The 18,999-nt window shown below is 54.0% G+C and overlaps 2 protein-coding genes and 2 pseudogenes across 4 annotated transcripts, besides 2 other annotated features; 1 reads left to right on the forward strand and 3 right to left on the reverse strand.

Moving 5' to 3' along the window:
• Nucleotides 1-443: 443 nt before the first annotated feature.
• NCS54_00717500 (Autophagy-related protein 2) lies at nucleotides 444-7,036 on the reverse strand (the record flags this gene model as incomplete). Its single annotated transcript, XM_053152609.1, has 3 exons — nucleotides 444-461; nucleotides 517-6,789; nucleotides 6,863-7,036. 3 exons carry the CDS (start codon nucleotides 7,034-7,036, stop codon nucleotides 444-446), a joined length of 6,465 nt encoding a protein of 2,154 aa, XP_053008584.1.
• Nucleotides 7,037-8,354: 1,318 nt separating this feature from the next.
• Nucleotides 8,355-10,356, reverse strand: NCS54_00717600 (annotated as a pseudogene). The gene is made up of 4 exons: nucleotides 10,093-10,356; nucleotides 9,397-9,925; nucleotides 8,997-9,289; nucleotides 8,355-8,939 (listed from the first exon to the last, which is right to left on the reverse strand).
• Nucleotides 8,355-10,356: a sequence feature.
• Nucleotides 10,357-13,306: 2,950 nt separating this feature from the next.
• On the forward strand, nucleotides 13,307-15,021 carry NCS54_00717700 (annotated as a pseudogene). The gene is made up of 4 exons: nucleotides 13,307-14,140; nucleotides 14,188-14,464; nucleotides 14,521-14,629; nucleotides 14,685-15,021.
• Nucleotides 13,307-15,021: a sequence feature.
• Nucleotides 15,022-15,881: 860 nt separating this feature from the next.
• NCS54_00717800 (Hypothetical protein) lies at nucleotides 15,882-17,777 on the reverse strand. The gene is made up of 8 exons (XM_053152610.1): nucleotides 17,022-17,777; nucleotides 16,662-16,681; nucleotides 16,578-16,612; nucleotides 16,508-16,521; nucleotides 16,435-16,449; nucleotides 16,258-16,383; nucleotides 16,080-16,212; nucleotides 15,882-16,030 (listed from the first exon to the last, which is right to left on the reverse strand). The coding sequence occupies exons 1-8, from the start codon at nucleotides 17,056-17,058 to the stop codon at nucleotides 16,027-16,029; spliced, it is 384 nt and encodes a 127-aa protein (XP_053008585.1). The 5' UTR covers nucleotides 17,059-17,777; the 3' UTR covers nucleotides 15,882-16,026.
• Nucleotides 17,778-18,999: the final 1,222 nt, after the last annotated feature.

Raw genomic sequence — 18,999 nt, forward strand, 5'->3', positions numbered from 1 at the left:
AATTCAGACTGCCTTCCACTGAGACCCAAAGGAAGAGATTCCATCAAAAGAAAACCCATGCCGTCCACGTTCATATTCACTCATTCACTCACTCCCGTAATAAGAAAGATCCAACTCCAAACTCGAAAAAGAAAAGGACAAATTCCCACGCATGGCTTTCAAGGTCTATCATGGGGCGTTTACGTGCCCGTCCCGTTTTCGCCGATCTATCATGGATGGGGTTTCCATGGATGCATGCATGGCTGTATCTCAAAAAAACGACAGAGGATCCCAGCCCTGAGCACCGATATATGCGATTAAACAATAACTGACGTGAAGATAAGGAAAGAAAAAGGAGAAAAATAAAGAAAAGGGCCAGAGTGCTAAGAAGTAGCAGGGTATGGCCATCATGTCAGGACGCCTTGGTGTTTCCTTCACCATTATCCTTGAATTGAGCGAATGCTTCAAGGTTTCTTGTATTTCTGTTACTTTGTTAGCCTCCATGCCTATCAAGAAAAAACAACAACATAAACTTACCTCGGCAATGCGTCGTCTGTTGTGTGGATCAATCGAATTGGTCGCTCCCATCAGTGTCTGACCCAGTGCCTTGGAAACACCAACAGCAGGTCGGAAGAGAATAGTCGGTGCTCGCTTCAAAACAGCCTTTGCTGCGTCCGTCGCAGACGAGCTTTCCATGACCTCGCCCGGGACTGCGATGATGGCATCGCGAACCACGTTGACGTCCCTAGCAAGGGAACGATATCCGCCTCGGATGCCAGCGATGACTCCTGTGGGCTGGTCCGCATAGAGCGAAATCTGTCTCTTGTCCTCCTCGTCGAAATCATCCTCATCCCAGCCATCATACGCCTGCTGTGGATCTGAGAGCATGCCCTCGGCGCCTTGGAGGGCGTACTGGGTGCCCACAGCTAGCTTGGCACCCAGCTTCACCAGTTCTGTGCCTGTTGTGCGGGCAAAGGCGGTAGCACCCTTGGAGATGCTGCGAACGACACGGCCATCCTTCTTGTACTCGCGTAGAGGGATTTCTACTAGATCCTTGAAGCCGCTGCCGACATTGACGATCGAGCGGACAGGGGCGAGACCAGCCAGGACACCAGGAAGCTGGTTCGCCTTGACATCGGGCATCCAGGTGTCGTTGAGTGTCTTGCCCAGCTTATCAAAGCCAATCGCACCATAAACGATCGCGCGTCGCAGCGTCAACCTCGCCTCTTCAAGAACGATAAAGTTCATGAACTCAGTTGTGTGCCCAGACCGGAGGCCGGCGTAATCGACTCGCTTGGGCTTGAAGTCAAGCTTGACTGGAATAGCGTTGATCTCGGCTCTCTGGATGAATGGCACATCGCTCTTAGATGTATGCACGGGCACGCTCTCGTCCTTGAACTCAAAGAATCGCGTGATAAAGTCCAAGGCGTCTTGGTCAACGTGCAGTCGCAAGGGCAGAAGGGTTGCTCGTAGGACAATTTCAGATGCCTCGAGAGATGGCTGTGGCTTGATGTTGAGCAGCTCCAGGTGAACCATGCTCGTGCCCATCTCTCGCTCGCCCATGTCTTGATCATATGTAGCAAACTTCTTCCATGTCGATGTTGGAACATGATCAAAAATATCCAGGTTGTTCACGCGGAGGTCGATGCAGTTAACCGTCTCGCCAGAGTCAGGAGGGTACGCGAACAAGTCCACGTCGATGCCCTGCAGTTCGAAAGTGATCTTGTGGTGCTTGCTACGCTTGAGCTTGAGTCGCTTCGATTTCGGCTGACGGGAGCGGACAGTTCGGTTCGTTGACGATGTGAAGGCCGTGGTAGCGATTGACTCCGTCTCAGTCAGATGGTCGTTCAAACCTTCATTGATGGCTCGAGCCAGCTCCTGAGGATCGCGATTGGCAGGTATGCCAATGTATATCGAGTTGAAGAGAAAGTCCCCGATCGCTTCCTCATCCTCAAGCTCTTGCTCATACACATTGTACTGGGCTTGTCGCTCATACGCCTTGGCCTCAACCTCCTGTACTGCTTTTGTGATGACATCTCGCGTACGGGTCCAATCGTAGCCGTCAAAGAGATTCCAGATCACATGCACACCTCTCACCGAGGCCTTCAGGGGACATCGCTTGACCAGCTCCCGCAGCGCTCTGTCGTGAGTGTTTCTTCTCGAGTTCCATACCTTGGCCTTGCTGTCCTTGGAATCGCCGCGGTCGTAATAATCTTCTTGAATGAGGAGATCATCCGAGTCCTCAGAGTCTCTGCTCAGGAGCACCGACGAGTCGCCATCCACGCCCTTGCCCTTGTTACTGAGAGATAGGATAGAACTGCTTGAGGCATCAAACAACAGCTTCTCACCGGCCTGATCCCCATCGTAAAACTGGGACTCGACTTGCAGTGGGCTGTCTGTGTTGTACCCAGCGTCGGAACCACTCCCTGCCATTTCTTGAGCTCCTGCAAAGTCCTGATCAAAGTCGTAGTCTCCTTCGGCCCTTCCGAACGCCTCTGCCGATATGGAGGCGAGGAGATTCTGAACGGGGATCAGGTCTGTTCGATACTTGTCCTCTTTGCTGGGTGGCGTTGGGGGCTTGAGAGCGTTGGCCAATGCAATAAGAGTTTGCGTCGAGTCTGCACACGTTTCTAAGACAACGAGGCCATCTTGAACCTCCACATTGAGCTGCTTCTCGTCATCCTGAAGAGCCTTGACATCTACAATGACCTTGGTGGATGAGATGTAGCAGATCTCCACGTATCCCCGGGCACACATGTCCGTCACCTGACGAGATGTCGATGACGACGCACGGGGTCTCTGGGTAGCTGGTGGTGCGTCGATTGTAAACTGGGCGATGTCGTCAATGAGCAAAATGGACGACTTTTTGATGGTAAAGGTGGCACTTGTGTCCACGTCCTTGGGTAGCACGGCGATAAGGTGAGCATCAGTAAGTGAGATGGCTAGCTTGGAAGAATGGCCGAGGGGGTTCAGTCCAAGTAGACAGTCGCGGAAGCCAATATCCAGGGTCATGGGATTGGCAGCCTTTGACTTGTCAGATGGAGAGCCAGGCGGTCTTGTAAGGACATTGTGTGCTTGGTCGCCTAGGTTCGCCACGGACGCAGCGAGGCTTGCCTCAAAGTCCTGGGGTGTTGCATCATCTCCAAGGTCCAGGATATCCATGATGGTAGGAACTCGGTAATCGATGCATAAATCCTGCATCTTTATCTTGATCAGGGGCTCGATGTCGTCGCCGATCATCCTTGCCATGATAACCGGGCCTCGAGGTGAAATCTCCTTGACGAATGACACAGTGCTGACAAGCTCTTCTGACCGGTTTCTCTTGAGGGAGATACCGTTTACCGCGATGGCAATAAGTGACGGTACGGTGATGTGACCAACGTTCAGTCCCTTCAACTCGGCGCCAAAGTGACCCAGCTTCCCGCCAAAGTCCAGACTGAAACCCACCCTTTCAATATCACCGAGTGTCAACAGACCAGGGCGATCGTCTTCCGGTAGGTATTTTGCCACGGTCGAGAGCTTTGCAAGTTCCTCTCCAAGATCCGGGAGGACGGAGAGTTGAGCCATGTTTTGAATGCGAACATTGACTGAATCGACTGACGCCCTCAGAACCGAACCCTTTCGTCGCTGGCGGAGTAAAGTGTCGACCATGATCTCATCATTGCCGCCGTCAAACTGGAGCTTTGACGGAATAATAAGCTCAAGGAGCTTCTCGAGATCGGAATCTTGGGGGGCCATGAGGAAGTTGATCCTAACGCCTCCAACTTCGGTGGTTATGGCGGGTTCGGATGTCGGGTTCTTCAAGTAAGGTCCGGACAAGCGCATCATACTGCATCCCATTCCGATACCCTCATCCCGGCTCACGAGCTTGATTGCACTTGTTTCTGCTGTCAGACTGCAGTCCTTGCCCACCAGCTCCACCCAGGAGCCTCCGATTCGGATGTTAACCTTGTTAGCTGCAGCAGCAGACTTGTCTGCTGGGTCAATAGGAGTATCGAAGCGAACACCTCGAGGTTTCTGTTGCGGAACGGGAGCTGGTTTGGGCGTTGGTGAAGGACTGGATGCGATCGAGGCACTCATGTTAAGGAAGCTACTTAAGCCACCAAACCAGCTGAAGGTTTCGTCGAGTCGTCGTAGATCGAGCTGGAACACAAGCGGCAAGGTTTCGACATTCGTCCTGATATTGTCTCCTGACTGGAGAATGTTGACGCCAATATCAGACCCGCTGGTGAGGAACGTGTCTTTAACTGACGTGCTCATCGGCCGGCCGCTATCGAACGATATGATATCGCCGTTGGCGTATCCGAAGCGGAACTTTTGCAAATCTATCTTTGTCAAAGAGGCTGGTTTTGTCGCGGCCTTACCCTCAACCACCGGCACCTGGGTCTGAGATGTGGAGATGACCAAGTTCTGAAGCGTTAGGTTGAGTAGGACCTCTTGATCAAAGATAAAAGCGGACGGATCCAAGTAACGCTCGGGTGTGTCTGAAACTCCACCGAGCCGATTAAGAAAGTCGAGCTTGACTTCCTCGAGGGTTAGCTTCACATTAGGCGTCTTCGCATCTGTTCCCTGTTTGCTTTCTCCAGCTGGGGCTGGCTTCTTTCCCTGGACTGCCTCAAGCAGTTTCCCTACAACCATGGCAAGCAAGAAGCCCAGTGAAGTATCAAAACGAACATTGATGGGAGAAAGATTCACTTCTAGAGTGTCATCTACGTTCGACGCTGGCTGAGACGGATGCGTGGATGCAGCTCCATGTACCGAGAATGCGCCTGGCGCTTGTGGGTATGCTGACCGTCCCAAAGACTGTGATAGCTGAGCTACGGACTCGGGAGACGCAGGCTGAACATGTAGGTGCTTATGTTGAGAAGGAATGTATATCGAGATCGTCTTGAGATTGAGAATCTCCTTAACCAGGCGTGTTGGTCCTTTGGGAGTGGGAACATCGTCTTGGTGTTTGACAGGCGTGCTCGGGGCCTCAGGTTCAGTCTCGGCAATACAGGCTCGGGAGAAGGCTGGCTCAGAGGAGTCACTATCTGATGTGTCTTCAGTAGTATGAGCTGAGCGCTTCATTGAGGCTGGTGTTGTCCATGTGTGGCTTTCGTCTAGGTCCTCATCCCATGCACCCGGGATGAACGGCTTGGACTCCTTTGCCTCCGCGGCAGGCACCTTGGGCTCGTCCAGAGGAGGCGTCTGGGGTTTCACAATGGAGGCGTGGGATTTCGCTAGATCTGGTACTTCAGGTTCTGCGACAGGCGAAGCTGGCTTCTCCACGGGGTTGATTGATTCGCCTAGCCGCTCCGCTGGGGGTGGAGTGTGGTGAGAAGCAGCCGGAGGCGATACTGCTGCAGACCGAGAACTTGCTTGTGAGAATGCACTCATGTACATGCTCTCCGCATCTTCGTGAGTGTACATGTGAGACTGGGCGAGATCTTCGGTTGATCCAGCACCGAAGCTTTCACTGGAAGTAGACCGGCTGAGGGGACCCTCTGGTGTTCTTGAGTGAAAGGCTTGCAGGCTGAATGGCTGCAAACCGTGCTGTAGAGTCGGGGCAGACCTGGCCTCTCGCTCAACGTTCGCCCACTGAGGTCTCTCGTTCTCAAGTGCCGTGGAATGGGATGGATGATCGGCGGAAATCATGGTTGAATGGAACAGAGGCTCCTCATTGAGCGGATTGTTGAAGTCATGATACATCGAAGCCCGTGGAGTCGCTGGGCTGTCTTCGGCATCTTCGTCTTGAGCATCAGAGAATTCGTAGGGAATATCCAATGCGTCTTCGCTATCGTTCGAGGGGTACTCGGGCTCTGGGGGTTCGCGAGCCACGGAGTAGTCCTCCTGGAGGCTTGCAAGAGAAGAGGCCATAGAACCGGCATGTTGGGAATAATGTTGAGAGTGTTGCTGTAATGAAGACACGGAGTTTGCTTGCTCGATGCTGTGTTCCGAGGAGATCAAGGGTTCCTCCTGAGAAATGGTTTGATGCGATGAAGTCATCGGCTCGTCATTTCGGATTGAGTGAGATGAGGCTGTAGACTCCTCATGAAGACTGCTAAGTGAGAGTGTGGTTGCCTGACGGGATGGGGGATTTCTCGTCATGGCCGGCGAGGAAGCGACGGAGGGAGATGTCATGGAGGGAGATCGTGCCAGAGCGGAAAAGACATTCGCTTCTGATATGAGGTATGCCCGTACATTAGACAAGGAGACATGTCGCTTGCCTTCCTTGGGTACGATTGTGGGCGATTCGCCATCCTCGCTGGGACGGGTAGTGACTCCTTCGACATCGATGTTATCGAGGGCAAGCTGGAAAGAAACCATCTCGTTGGCAGGAGAATTCGGCTCGACGGGGACCTCGACATCGAGCTGGAAGCCAACATCCTTGATCCTGACCTGCATGCGGTCGACGATGCCCTGCAAAAAGTCGGCCATGAAGGCCGGTAGAGACAGCGGCTGGCCTGTGCCATATGCCAGGCCGTCGTCGTCGCTGCTGTCGTCGCTCATGGCTACTGAAGCATCCATGTCCTGCGTCTCTGCAGCCAGAGCATCCTCAAGTTCTTGGCGCTCTGATCTATTTGTCGTCTCGAGGAATGATTGCGCCAGATCGACCGTATTAGGGACAACGGGAACTTCATCGGGTGTCCTTGTTCCACGTCCTGACTTGGGCTCTGTGCCCAGGACTTGTAAAGCAACACTGACGCCATCGATATCGACTATGATAGGACTCGTATAAAAGTCCATCGGAATGCTAATCCGCAGAAGTAGCACTTTTGCCTTTTGCAGTCTAAACGTCTCGGGGAGGTGCAGCAGCTTGTCGAGCTTCTGCGATGGGTTATCAGCATCCATCACAAGCCAGGGTTAATCACATGGGTCAAGGACCGAGCGGCCTGCTTACCTTGAGTCTGATGCCGACATCACGAAACTCGAGGACCGTATTCCGTCCCCAGGCAAGATCCAAGTTATCTAAATCGAGGGCGTCGGCGTCGAGGAGTTCCAGCCGTGATAGGGCATACCGGAGCAACCTCTTTGGCATGGAGGAGCTCCGGAACGACTGGAAGAATGCCGCCATGATATCGGCGTTGACGTCGACGTCAGCGCGCTCGAGTCGGCGGGAGAGGGCGTGGCGATGGGTGCCCTCGCAGCCCGGGAAGTCGATGGAAGAGAGTGTAAGAGAGAAGGCGACAGTCGGTCAACACGGTTCGCAAGGCGTCAACAAGGCAGTGGTCGTCGTCTAGGCAGAGGCCGGCGTCGGGCGTGCTATCGGTAGCTTCGAGACCCCCGGCCAGGTGCGGGGCCGCAGAGCATGATTAAGGGAAGCGGAGGGTCATGGGATGAGGGTTAAGAAGCAAGCCGAGACGAGAGAGTAGATGAAGAAGTGAAGGGAGAAAAGGAGGAAGAAAAAAAAAATAGATTCAAGAGTAATAAATTGTTTCGTGGCTTGAGACGCAGGCCCAAAGGTTGTTGGCGTCGGTTGTAAAGAAGAGAGTTAGAGTTGCCAGGCAAGAGGCTTCAAGGCACACTTTCCCAAAGAGTCGGGTCACCGTCACAGGCGTCACACCTTGTCACGACATGCATGGGAGGGCATGAATGATGGCTGAGGCGGCAACGCGCCGGGCGGGCGGTGGGGGCACTCTCCAGCCCGAAGTGCGGAGCAGGGCTCCATAGATCCTCAAAGGCTACGGGTTATAGGCGGTAGATGCCCTGTAAGTCTCGACTCGGACGCCGCTAGAGCCGCCAGCTCGTGACTCTTCTTGGGATGGATGACTTCCATCAGAGCCGGTCAGAGATCCATCTCCCTGTCCGTCGTGACGTGAGGGGGGTTGATGATGGCATCTCCCGCCGCTTCCAGGGGGTCCTTGGGGGCGTCATTTGACCCGTGCATCGCGCTCTCAGTGGGCGACTTGAGTCGTGAAGCGCCTAATTCGACTTGCCTCTCCCACCCATCCGACCAAAACGGCGACACCACCCTCTCTACTGCTCGATGCGTTGGTCGCGTCATGGATGTATTTCCCTTTTTACCATGGTGCTTGGGTAGGTTAACCACAGTATTGGCTTTGTGCAGCAGCTGCTTTGACCTGGGGCTGCCTGTCCTTTGATCCCGCTGTCCATGGGCTTGGGTTAGTGCAACGACAAGCGACGGTGCCACATGGATCGATCTCTTTCAACGCTTGTATACCTGTCCAGGTACCCAGCTGGTTGAATCTGACAGGTACACACTCACAATATGCTCACGCGAGCATCTGGAATTGGCCATCTGAGAGCAGTCCTGCTGAGCCTGCCATCTATTGTAGCCCCATGTACAAGGCCCATCCGGCTGCCGGATCTACAAGATGTGTATCCATGTCCATCTCTAGCAACCCGACAAGCCCTCTATTAGAGAGAAACACTCACTTTGTGAGCCCATACGCCTCCGCTATCCTCCTGCCCACCGACTCACCGCTCCAGTACGCTCCAGTCGCCGTGCCCAGCCCCACAAACGGCGCCGTGTGCTCTCCCGCCAACCACAGCCCGTGGTCCGGGAGACCCTCTCTCATGGTCCGGATATCCGTATCGCCTTCTTCTAGCCCGACCTGGAAGTTGCTGTAGCTTCCAAATCCGGCCAGCTCGTCGTGAAGCCAGTCCGTCGCCATGAAGCCCGTGGGTTTACAGTCGGGGTCGGTCTCCGAGAAGTGAGGCAGCCGTGAGTAGTACGGCTTGAAGAAGTTGAGGAGGAACTCATCCTTCTTCCGCGGGTCCGAGAGCTCAGCCAGCTGGCCGGTGAGATACTGCGATTGCTCGCCATACGTGTAGAACAAGAGGGTGGGATGTGACGTCTCTGGCGTGAGGCTGGCAAGTTCCACGACTTCCTGATTCCATCGTTTTGGATTTGACTCGGTCACGTAGTTGGGTGAGAGCCATTGTACGAAACCCTGAGCCTTTCGGTCGTCACCTTCACGGGCGAGCCAGAAGGCCTTGGGGAAAGTGATGTAAACCTAGGTAATAACCGTTTAAGTATCACCGTGCATAAGACGAGAATCATGACAACGTACCTTTTCTAGGCATCCGTACCCAATCGCGCCGATTGCCTTTGTCAGGCGAGCAGGTAGCGCAGGCTCGAAAGCGGCCAGATTTCGTTTTAGCCATCCGAGAGGAGTCGTGACCACAACCTCATCAAACTCTAGAGTTTGACCGCCGTTGACTTGAACCTTGGCCTTGTCCTCAGGGTCGGTTCGGTACGATATCCTCTCGACCTTGGTCTTGAACTTGATCTCAGCGCCCTCAATCGCAGGCTTGGCGACAGCATCCAACACCTTCTTGTACGTGCCAGCGCAGAAAAGGTTCTCTGATGAGTGTTAGTTTGGTTTTCTGAAACAGGTTCTGCTTCAAACTTGCCTCCCTCGATACACTCCTCAAGCCAAAAGAACTTTAAGCTTTGTCGGTAGATGGGACTTCCAACAAAGGCACCCCACAGCTCGGATATTTGCATGACAATGTTTCGCTTCCTTTCATAGTCTTTCTCGGTGCTGGGGATCTTCTCCGCCACTTTCTGGACAAAAAAGTCGTGAAGGCTCTCCTTGGGATCAATGTCCTGGGACGAGTTGTTGGAGTGCTTGAAGGCATCTTGCACAATCTCCCACATCACATCCGAATACTTCTCGCCATCCTCGACAGAGAAGAGTTCACCAGCTTCATCGAACACGCAGGAGGTCAAGTCCCAGCTACCGACCGCAGTGTTTGTCTGCTTGGCCAGGTCTAGCATGGGGTTGTCCTTGGTGCCGTGAATCCAGTTAGGTCCAACGTCGGCAAGGCGTCCATTGGGGAGCAACTCCTGGTGCAGGCGACCTCCAACACGGTTGCGGGCCTCAATGATTGTGACCCTGAACCCATGCTGCAGGAGGATGTCTGCGCATCGGAGCCCAGCGAGTCCGGCTCCGACCACAGCAACGTGAGGTTTTGAGGCAAGATCGCCCTTCCAGCGCTGCAAGCATTTTGTCAGCAATGTCCAGAATTGTATCTGCCCGAGCGGATGATGAGGATGAGAGCTGTACCGATTGGATTATTGCCGCAAACGCCAGTGGAGACGCAAGAGGTCAATAGGACCAGAAGTCTCACTCACTGTTGCAAGAACATGCACGATTCACTTACCTGTCTAAAGCCTTCCATGGTAGCGAGTTTCCTCAAGAGTCTGTCTTGGCCGAGGTCAACCTGGGTGTGCAGGCGAGTAGACCACAGATCCTGATAGATCTTGGAGGTATTCCTGGCGGAAGGACTAGTGCAACATATAGAGTAAGCATCCATGCTGGGAAAGGTCGATGTGTAATAACACTGGTTAAGATTGTACGTGAGTTTGTTAGAGTTGGTTGAGACTGAGATGAGCTGGGCTTCCAGTATCAAAGCGCAGTCAAGATAGGCTGGCAGGGAATCAACGATATACGATAAGGTGGGTGGGTGTAGTCAGACCGATCCGCGCTTGGTTGGAGGCTGGCTGGGGGGATATAAACTTCGAGATTTGGCAGGCAGGTCACAAGGTGGACAGTCAGGTAAGGCAAGGTTGGGTCTAGCTGGCTACCAAAGTGCCACGGGTAGGCAAAGCAAGGTGAGTACTCCGTAATGACAACTCAAAAAGGGATGGATATCGTGACGATGACGATCACGAGGGGGGTAAATATCCACCACTTGATGGGGGGAAGGGGACCGGAGCGCGTGGTGTCTCGGGAGCTCTTGGGTCTTCTTCTGTGAGGGATGGAGGTGAGCGACTCTGGAGCTCCATGGTAGGTTGGAAAGTCGCTCACCATGTGGAGGCCAGGCCAGGACGGCCTCGGAAACCCTTCAGTCGTAGAACCCGAGGACGAAACGAGGCAAGGCCAAGGCAAGTCGAGGGACACACGGCGAGGAGCCAACACAAAGGCGGATCAAGGACCGAGAGCCAGCCAACGACCACGGGGAGTGAGCGGGCGCAGGGGCAGACGCCGCCATCAACGCCCTCGTGTTCCTAGCATCAAAAAGCCCTGACTCAACAGTCGGCGAAACCGCCATTGGAGCAAATCCGCGCTGATAAGGAGGCTCAGCGGGAAGCGACAAGGGCGAGTGAGGCGAACGAGGCGGGCATAGTCTCCAGTGATGCGCATATCTCGCAGCTCCTGCAAGTTCCCTTTTCCTATTAACCAACCCCCATGTGGGCTCGGGGGCGGCAAAGAAAAAGAGTGACAGCAGCAAAGAGGACAAGAGACAAGCCAATGACGGCACGGGAACAAGTGCTCATGGGAACACGGGGAGGAGGGAGGACGCGTCGTTTGTCAGGCTGGCCTCCATGGCACCCCTCAAAGGGCCCATTCTAGATCCAGATCCTGCCATATCAAGCCAGGCGTGGTTTCGGGAGAAGAGAGGACTTGTCCCGCGACTCAGAACTTGCGAGCCGGGACCAAGGGCCGCCAGGAACCGTCGGAAATTATAGGGAGGAGGCGGGGGGTAAAAGGAAAAACGGTTAGTGACGTACTTGGCGAGCGATAAGAGTCGAGGTTTAAGCACAGTGGCAGTGGCGTAGCACAAGGAATGTCGCATAGCCCGAGACGACGTTTCTGCAGAAGAAGAGAGAGAGAAGAGCTTGGAGATGATATCCATCCATGGATGGATCTAATGGATCCAATGGACCCAAGGCTGTTATCGGTTGAAGGCGGAGCGAGTTCCGGGTTGTGTGGAGAAGCTAGCAACCCATGACACTGCACACATAGTGCCATCTCATAGATATCAACCAGCTCTGCATTCACAACTACAGTGCTGAACAAGCCTGGCACTTTGGCTCCAAACCGACTCCAACATCGATCCTACCAATTCCCTTCAAATCCGGACCGGGCCGGGCTCCTACTGTAAGCCAAGATCTATCTAAAGCAATGCCGGAGTGAGACAGCACCGAGTGGAGCGATCTACACGAATCACTGGCATCGCGCACATATCGATTTGGTTCCCGGTACCTGCTAGTTCATATGCAAGTGCCTCAGTCACCATGGAACCCGACATGCGCTCCAACCGTCTGTTGTTCGCATGCTGTGCGTTGAAGTCGGCGACAGTGAGGCTGGCTCCCCGCGTTTGGCCATCTTCAAATCTGGGCCTGCTTTAGCGCTGAGGCGGGATTTCCAAGGGCCCAGAGTTCCTCTCGCGCATGATCGAGGCTCTGGGAGTTTGGGTGATGCAGGGCAATCCTCGTCTGAGACCGTAAGCCGCATGAGCTGAATAGAGCCACACGGCGGTCTAGGTATCCCAAGACACGGCTAAGTAACACTCACTCCCGGCTCTCAAATGCGCCAGCAATCTTAAAGGGGTTTTGTACCAAGTTAGTTTGAATGACTGGCCTTTTTTCGACCGTATTTGTAACGATAAATATGTCCTCTCGTTTCAGCGGCTAATGGTGCTCTCCAACTCTGTAGACAACCTCAAGTTGAGAAGTAGAGTGAGCTCATAATATCTGAGCAATACCATCTTTTACCCAAGAGATTTCTTGATCTTATTTGAAGGTCTCAAAGTGACAATAACCTTGTCGCGACTTTTGTTGTTGACGGTGGTTTGTACACCTAATGCGTTTTCGCCTCTCCCACTCTAGGGCGCAAGAACTGTTTGTTTGGCGATCGTTGAACTCCTGTTAAAGTTGAGTTGCTATGGTCTCTTTAGACAACTTGAGGCGAGTAAAGACCACTGTGTCCGGTCTGGGTCTGCTTCAAAGGTTAGAGGAGTGGGTGGTGATAAGCAACAGTGGAGGCTCGCGACCCATGCTTCAAGCTTCAAGCTTCAAGCTTCACTCGAATAATCGAGGCTATCTATGCTATCGTTAGGTACTGTAGTAATGCGGATGAGGCAAGACCTGTTCCTCCGAATCTAATGCGCCGTCAATTGATGCTTTCTCTTGAAGAGCAGCCTTTCTGGAGAACAAGTGGTCTTGATGTCAGCCATCCTTCGACCGCGATTTCCCAAGGTCCTCGGACCCAGAGAACAAAAAAAAAACAGCCGAGGAATTGACTCAGGGTGAAACCAACAATCGCTCTCTCCTCCTCAATCATCGTCCCATCATGTGCAGGCCCAGCCTTCGGCCCCGCCCCCGCAAAATGGAAGTAAGCCCCGCCCGGACCAATCAGACGTCTCCTATTGTCACCCCTTTGCTGGGGAACCCATCAAAGAGGGTCCGCTTTGTTCGGAGCCGAGGCTCGACGTCAGCCAGGCCAGGGAGAGAAGCCGGCTGGGCATGATTTAAAAATCTGGGGTCGAACGTAGATTTTGTTATTGTTTACCAGATCTAGATCCTATTCCGTCTTGCAAACCTCTCCCATTTTTTTGTGTTGTTTGAAGCGCTTCTTTGCTAGACGTGTAGATTATCTCAGCCATGAGTCCTCCTACAGATACCTTCTCCCGCGAGGAGGTCCGCTCGCACACGACAGAGGACTCCCTCTGGTGCATCATCGATAGCAAGGTCTACGACCTCACCGACTTCGTCGACGCCCACCCCGGCGGCGAGACCGTCCTCCGCCAGGTCGCCGGCCAGGATGCCACCGCCGCCTTCTACAACCTGCACCGACACGAGGTCCTGACGAGGAACGAGCGCCTCGTCGTCGGCACCATTGAGGGCGAGAAACCCCAGGTCATCACCCCGCAGCCCGGCGACCTCAGCAAAGTGCCCTATGCGGAGCCCCTGTGGCTCGCGCCGCCGTTCCGCTCGCCCTACTACGGCGAAAGTCACAAGCGCCTGCAGCGCAAACTGAGAGAGTTTGTCGATAGCGAGCTGTACAAGGAGGCGCAGGAGTGCGAGGCGACAGGGCGGTACATCAGCCAACAGATGATTGATCGCATGAGCGAGTTGGGAATCTTGCACATGCGACTCGGTCCCGGCAAGCATCTCCACGGTGTTGAGCTCATGGGCGGCGCAGTCAAGGGCGAGGAGTTTGACTACTTCCACGACTTGATTGTGGGACAAGAGCTGGCCAGGGCCATGGCTAGAGGCTTCGCCGATGGCAACATGGCTGGTATGACCATTGGCTTGACGGCTGTCCTTCAGTTTGCGCACGATGAGGCGTGGAAGAACAAGATCGCCCAAGAGGTCTTTAGCGGCAAGAAGAAGCTGTGCCTTGCAATCACCGAGGCGTTTGCTGGTTCAGACGTTGCTGGACTACGAACCACGGCCGAAAAGACTCCTGATGGAAAGCATTATGTAGGATACCCTTCCGCGCCTATTCAAACGTATCTAACGCAAGACAGATTGTCAACGGAACAAAGAAGTGGATCACCAACGGCTGTTGGGCGGATTACTTTGTGACGGGTGTTCGAACCGACAAGGGCTTGAGCGTGGTCCTCATTGAGCGCGGAGAGGGCGTCGAGACCAAGGCCATCAAGACTTCCTACTCTCCCGCCGCTGGCACAGCCTACGTGACATTCGAAAATGTCAAGGTCCCAGTTGAGAACCTACTGGGTCAGGAGAACAAGGGTATCCACGTCATCCTCAGCAACTTCAACCACGAGCGATGGATGATGGTTTGTAAGTCTTATTCTCAAATCCCAATATCCAAGGCCTGAGCTGACAATTTTCAACAGGCGGCAGTCTTCGCATGTCGCGATCTATCGTCGAGGAGTGTCTTAAGTGGTCGAACCAGCGCCAGGTGTTTGGCAAGCAGCTCATTGACCAGCCCGTCATCCGCCAAAAGTGAGTCCATCTATGACAGTCTTCCAGACTCATTTCTGATCCAACACCTTTCTAGGCTCGCCAAGATGATTGCATTGGTCGAGGCCAATCAGTCCTGGCTCGAAACCATCACCTACCAAATGTGCCACATGCCCTACAAGCAGCAGGCACAGCACCTCGCAGGCCCCATTGGTCTGCTCAAGATGAGCGCGACTCGCGCTGCCCACGAGATTGCCGACGAGGCCGTGCAGATTTGGGGCGGCCGAGGCCTCACACAAACCGGCATGGGCAAGTTCATCGAGATGTTCCACCGAACATACAAGTTCGACGCCATTCTCGGAGGTGCGGAAGAGGTGTTGGGCGATCTGGGCGTAAGACAGGCCATGCGAAACTTCCCCAAGGCCATGTTGTAAGGTTGTCTCCGGGGATGGGTTTCCGATTCTCGCCTGTATTTATAATGCCATCAAGCGTTTTGTATTCGACCCAGATTCCGACTGTCGTATCCTGAAGTTCCATGTCGTACGTAGTCCGAAGTTGGTGATCGAAAGCGCCATCGTGACTCTTCTCTGTGATGAGTCCACAACGAAGTCGATGATCGTTGCACCAGCGCAAGCCCCGACAGACCAGACAGCCGGCACGGCTGACCTTGCCCAGGCCTGCCAATGTCCCTCGCTGACCGGCAACAAATTCACTTGCCAAGCTGAACTCCAGCCACGGCCTACACCCCCCTGACTGCTGAGGCAGGGGCAAAGGTCGACAACACCAAGACACGTAAACAGTCACACCAGGTTCAATCTCCCGTCAACATCGGGATCAACACAATTCATCTCGTCCTGACTACCAAAGGAGCACACCCTGCGCTCTCAGCTTGGGCTCTCCACCAGCGGCAAGTAGCCACAGCGTCGGAGACGCCGGGCCCTCGCTCGCAAGCCGCCATGTTTTTGATCTCGTCACTCATCACCCGTCACCATCCGTCTCTCTCCTCAAAGTCGAGTCGTCTGCGTGGTCGAAGTCGTTCATTATGGGACGAAATCCAATGCTGACATGTTCCAATCGAGGCCGGGTACCGCCAGCCTTATCGAGATTTGCGTAATGGTTGTTTTCCGTAAAGCCGCCATTTTTTGCCGTGATGATCATTAACGTCATGCGAGAAGATGAACTTTTGTCAAAAATGCTGAGAATGAACAAAGAAAATAAAATCGTCCGTGGGTATTAAGGAGTCGCCACGTCAACCTTCTCCCATCGTGAATCGGGGAGGACACGAGTCGCCATTTTAGTTGTTGGGGCACTGAGCCTGGACGTGACCAGCCTGCTGGCACTTGTAGCAGATCTTCTCGCCACCAGCGGACTCCTTGGGGCAGTCGCGGGAGTAGTGACCAGACTCGCCACAGTTGTAGCACTTCATGCCGTTGACGCACTCACCTACACTTTGGTTAGCCAGAATCCGCGTGTTTGGAGAGGGTGAGCATACGAGACATGTGGCCATAACCACCGCAAGAGTAGCAGGTCTTGCCGGCACCACCGCCGAAGCCACCGCTGCCACCATAGGAGTTGCCGAAGGAGGCCTTGGTGCAGTTGCGGGCAATGTGGCCGAGCTCGCCACACTACGGTCTGGTTAGTGGAGAAATGCAGGTGATAATGATAAAGACCTGCCTTGTAGCACTCAGTGGCCTGTCCGCTGCCACCGCTCATGGGGCAATCGCGGGAGATGTGGCCGGGCTGGCCGCACTTGTAGCAGGACTTGTTGTCCTTCATGGGCTCAGAGCAGTCGCGGCCTAATGTCATGGGTTAGTTCAAGTCTGGCTGAATGGCGACAGAATGCGTACTCATGTGGCCCTCGCCTATTCACAAAACAAGTTAGCTGTCGATGTTCCAGACTGAAGGTTCACTCCATCTTACCACCGCAGTTGTAGCTAGGGAATGACAGTTAGCAGGAGAAACAGATATGGGATAGGTGATGGCTTCTTACCACTTAGCAGGTCCCTTGGTAGGGCAGTCACGGGCCTAAATGAACAGTGAGTAGATTGCAATGACGCGAAACTGCAGGTCATACCTGGTGGCCGGTAGAGCCGCCTGTGTCAAAGTTAGCATATGTTCTAGAACGTCTCTGGCATGAACAGTGAGGGAGAGTGAAGTCGGCGCTTTGACCCGTATCTCAAGAGGTCAATGAGCCCTCGCCAAGCCGGCACAGCGGCCATGAGATGGCACAGAACCGACCAGAGAAATATCAATGGGCACGTTAAGCTACTATGACACCTCTCACGCCAGTGCGAGCAAACCGCCAGACACACGAAACGCTCAATGCGAAATCGTGGGTGACGGGCTGTCGCAAAGTGGGAGGGGCGCTGAGGGGCGGCTCAGTCGCGAGGGAAGAAGTTGTGTAAATGGCTGTCAGAAGGGCTATCGCACTCACAAGAGTAGCAGGCACCACGAGGCTGCTGGTAATCCATTTTGATGAGTTGAGAAGTGTAGTGTGAGGAGGTTTTCTGAGAGTTCAAGTTAGCAACGGAAGCCAGATGCTTGTTGAAATTGCTTTTCAGCGTCAAAAGGATGGCTTGAGCTAGTGCGGTCAGCAGCCCCCGAGATCCGATAGAGGCAAAAGATTGGCGAGGGGTTGGTGAGTGGTGACGGAAGAGGGGGAGGGGCTTTTCTGGGGGAGTCAGGGAACAAGCAGACCGCCCGCAATCTTGGAGAGAAAGAGTTCAGAAGGCGCACTCGAGGTATGCAGCCGACTCGCAATGCGTCTCGTCTCGTGGGAATGACGGTGCAGTAACGGTGAGATTGGATGCAGAGAGCGTTTCGATAACGGCTGAGTCTCTACCGACAAGCCTGGCCAGGACCACAGCCCAGTATTGTGCCCACTCTGAGAACGCCGCGGAAGCTGAAAAAGGCAGGCGGGGGCGGGGTGCAGAGATTTCCAGCAAACTTCGCCAGCTGCTCGAGTATTCGAGGGCCAGGGCCGCGATGATGGATGTGAAGAGGATGAGATGGAGGGCAGTGGTGCGGGCGGGAAGGTGGACTTTTTGACACGATGAGCAGAGAAATAGAGGGCGCCTACCTGTGAGTATCTTGCGAGGGATGCGCAAGAAAGGGCGATGGAGGATATTGAAAAGATTCGCGGTGATGTGCGTGCGGTGCGGGAGAAGAGAGAATGTCTTGACGCGCTTGTCGAGTCGAGGTTTTCTGCAGGTGCGGGCCCTCTTGTGGTTGATGTACCTGACCCAGGCAGCTTCCAGAGTGGAGGAGCTTGGGCCTGGCCCAGTGCAAAATTCGCCGCTGCCCACTCTCAGCTCGACCGAGGCCCTCGCTTGTAGGGCATAAATCGTTGGCCCTCCCGCTGCAGCTCGTCCCTTGCAGCGCATCCATGCCTCCACTATGGAGGACGAGCCTCCTACCTATGTCGACACTGTGCGATCACCCGACCACCTCCTGGTCAATCATTGGCAATCTCAGTCATGCTGGGCAGTGGGAGGACCTGTCTCTACCCGAAGGAGCAGGTTCAGATATATTAACTTGGAATTGCTCGTTGGTCCAGTTTGTTCTATCGTCATATGCATCTCATCCAAGTCGGACGAGGACGACGTCAGTTGAACAAGGGTCTTGGCTTGACTTGTCTATTTGGTTGTGAGACGAGCCATGCCGTCCAAGTTGGCAGTTGTACGAGCACTTCTTGTAGTAGGACAAGCCCTGCTCAGGGGATACAAAGATGCTGCATCATTCAGTAAGCGTTGTCCGATATCAACGTGGACTGTTCCCCGCCATAGCTCTCTTGATGTTGTGGGCTTGACTCGAGCTGGTATTTGGGCCGAGGCACCTGCCTCTGAGCGCACACACACAACACGAGCACTACTAAAGAGACCTCTAGCTACCTGACCTAGCCAATCATGAATAGATGGGTACGGATGTTGTGGTGGTCCATCTTCCCATTGAAAACAGCTGTATCCATTGCTGCTGCTTAGCTTCCTGACATCTCACATTGGATCTCTGCTCCAATCTATGTTAGCTGCACTGTACGACGCACGCATCGTTGTAACGTGATGAGAATGCGGTTGCCCTAACGATGCACAATCAAACGAGATCTCGAAGGAAAGCGCGTTGCACAGATGGGGCAAGCGGGGGTCACTAAACCACTCCTGGCTTAACCCCCTGATCATCCCAACGTCGTGGAATTTTCGCGGCCAGCAATGGGACCAAACGAAACATTGTCGACTTGGACACTCAGGGGCTCACTCATCCTTTGCCATGCCATCTGTGTAACTTGGAGGTGTGACACGATGTAGCTCGTTTTATCGAGGCCAGGTCCTTTGGAATAGCATCTCACTCAAGAGACAAGACAAGGCTGGCACATGATTGCAACTCCTCGACCCCATGACACATGTAACGAAGTTGCT

This window comes from Fusarium falciforme, chromosome 5, assembly GCF_026873545.1.
Source record: "Fusarium falciforme chromosome 5, complete sequence".
Taxonomy (NCBI): Eukaryota; Fungi; Ascomycota; class Sordariomycetes; order Hypocreales; family Nectriaceae; genus Fusarium; species Fusarium falciforme.

Excerpts from the sequence above, each read along its gene's own strand:
- NCS54_00717800 (XM_053152610.1), bottom strand. The coding sequence starts at position 17,058 with ATGGATTACCAGCAGCCTCGTGGTGCCTGCTACTCTT. Across the intron at positions 16,682-17,021 it reads TCGTGGTGCCTGCTACTCTT|GCGGCTCTACCGGCCACCAG; the intron begins GTGAGTGCGATA and ends ACTTTGACACAG. Across the intron at positions 16,613-16,661 it reads GCGGCTCTACCGGCCACCAG|GCCCGTGACTGCCCTACCAA; the intron begins GTATGACCTGCA and ends CTGTTCATTTAG.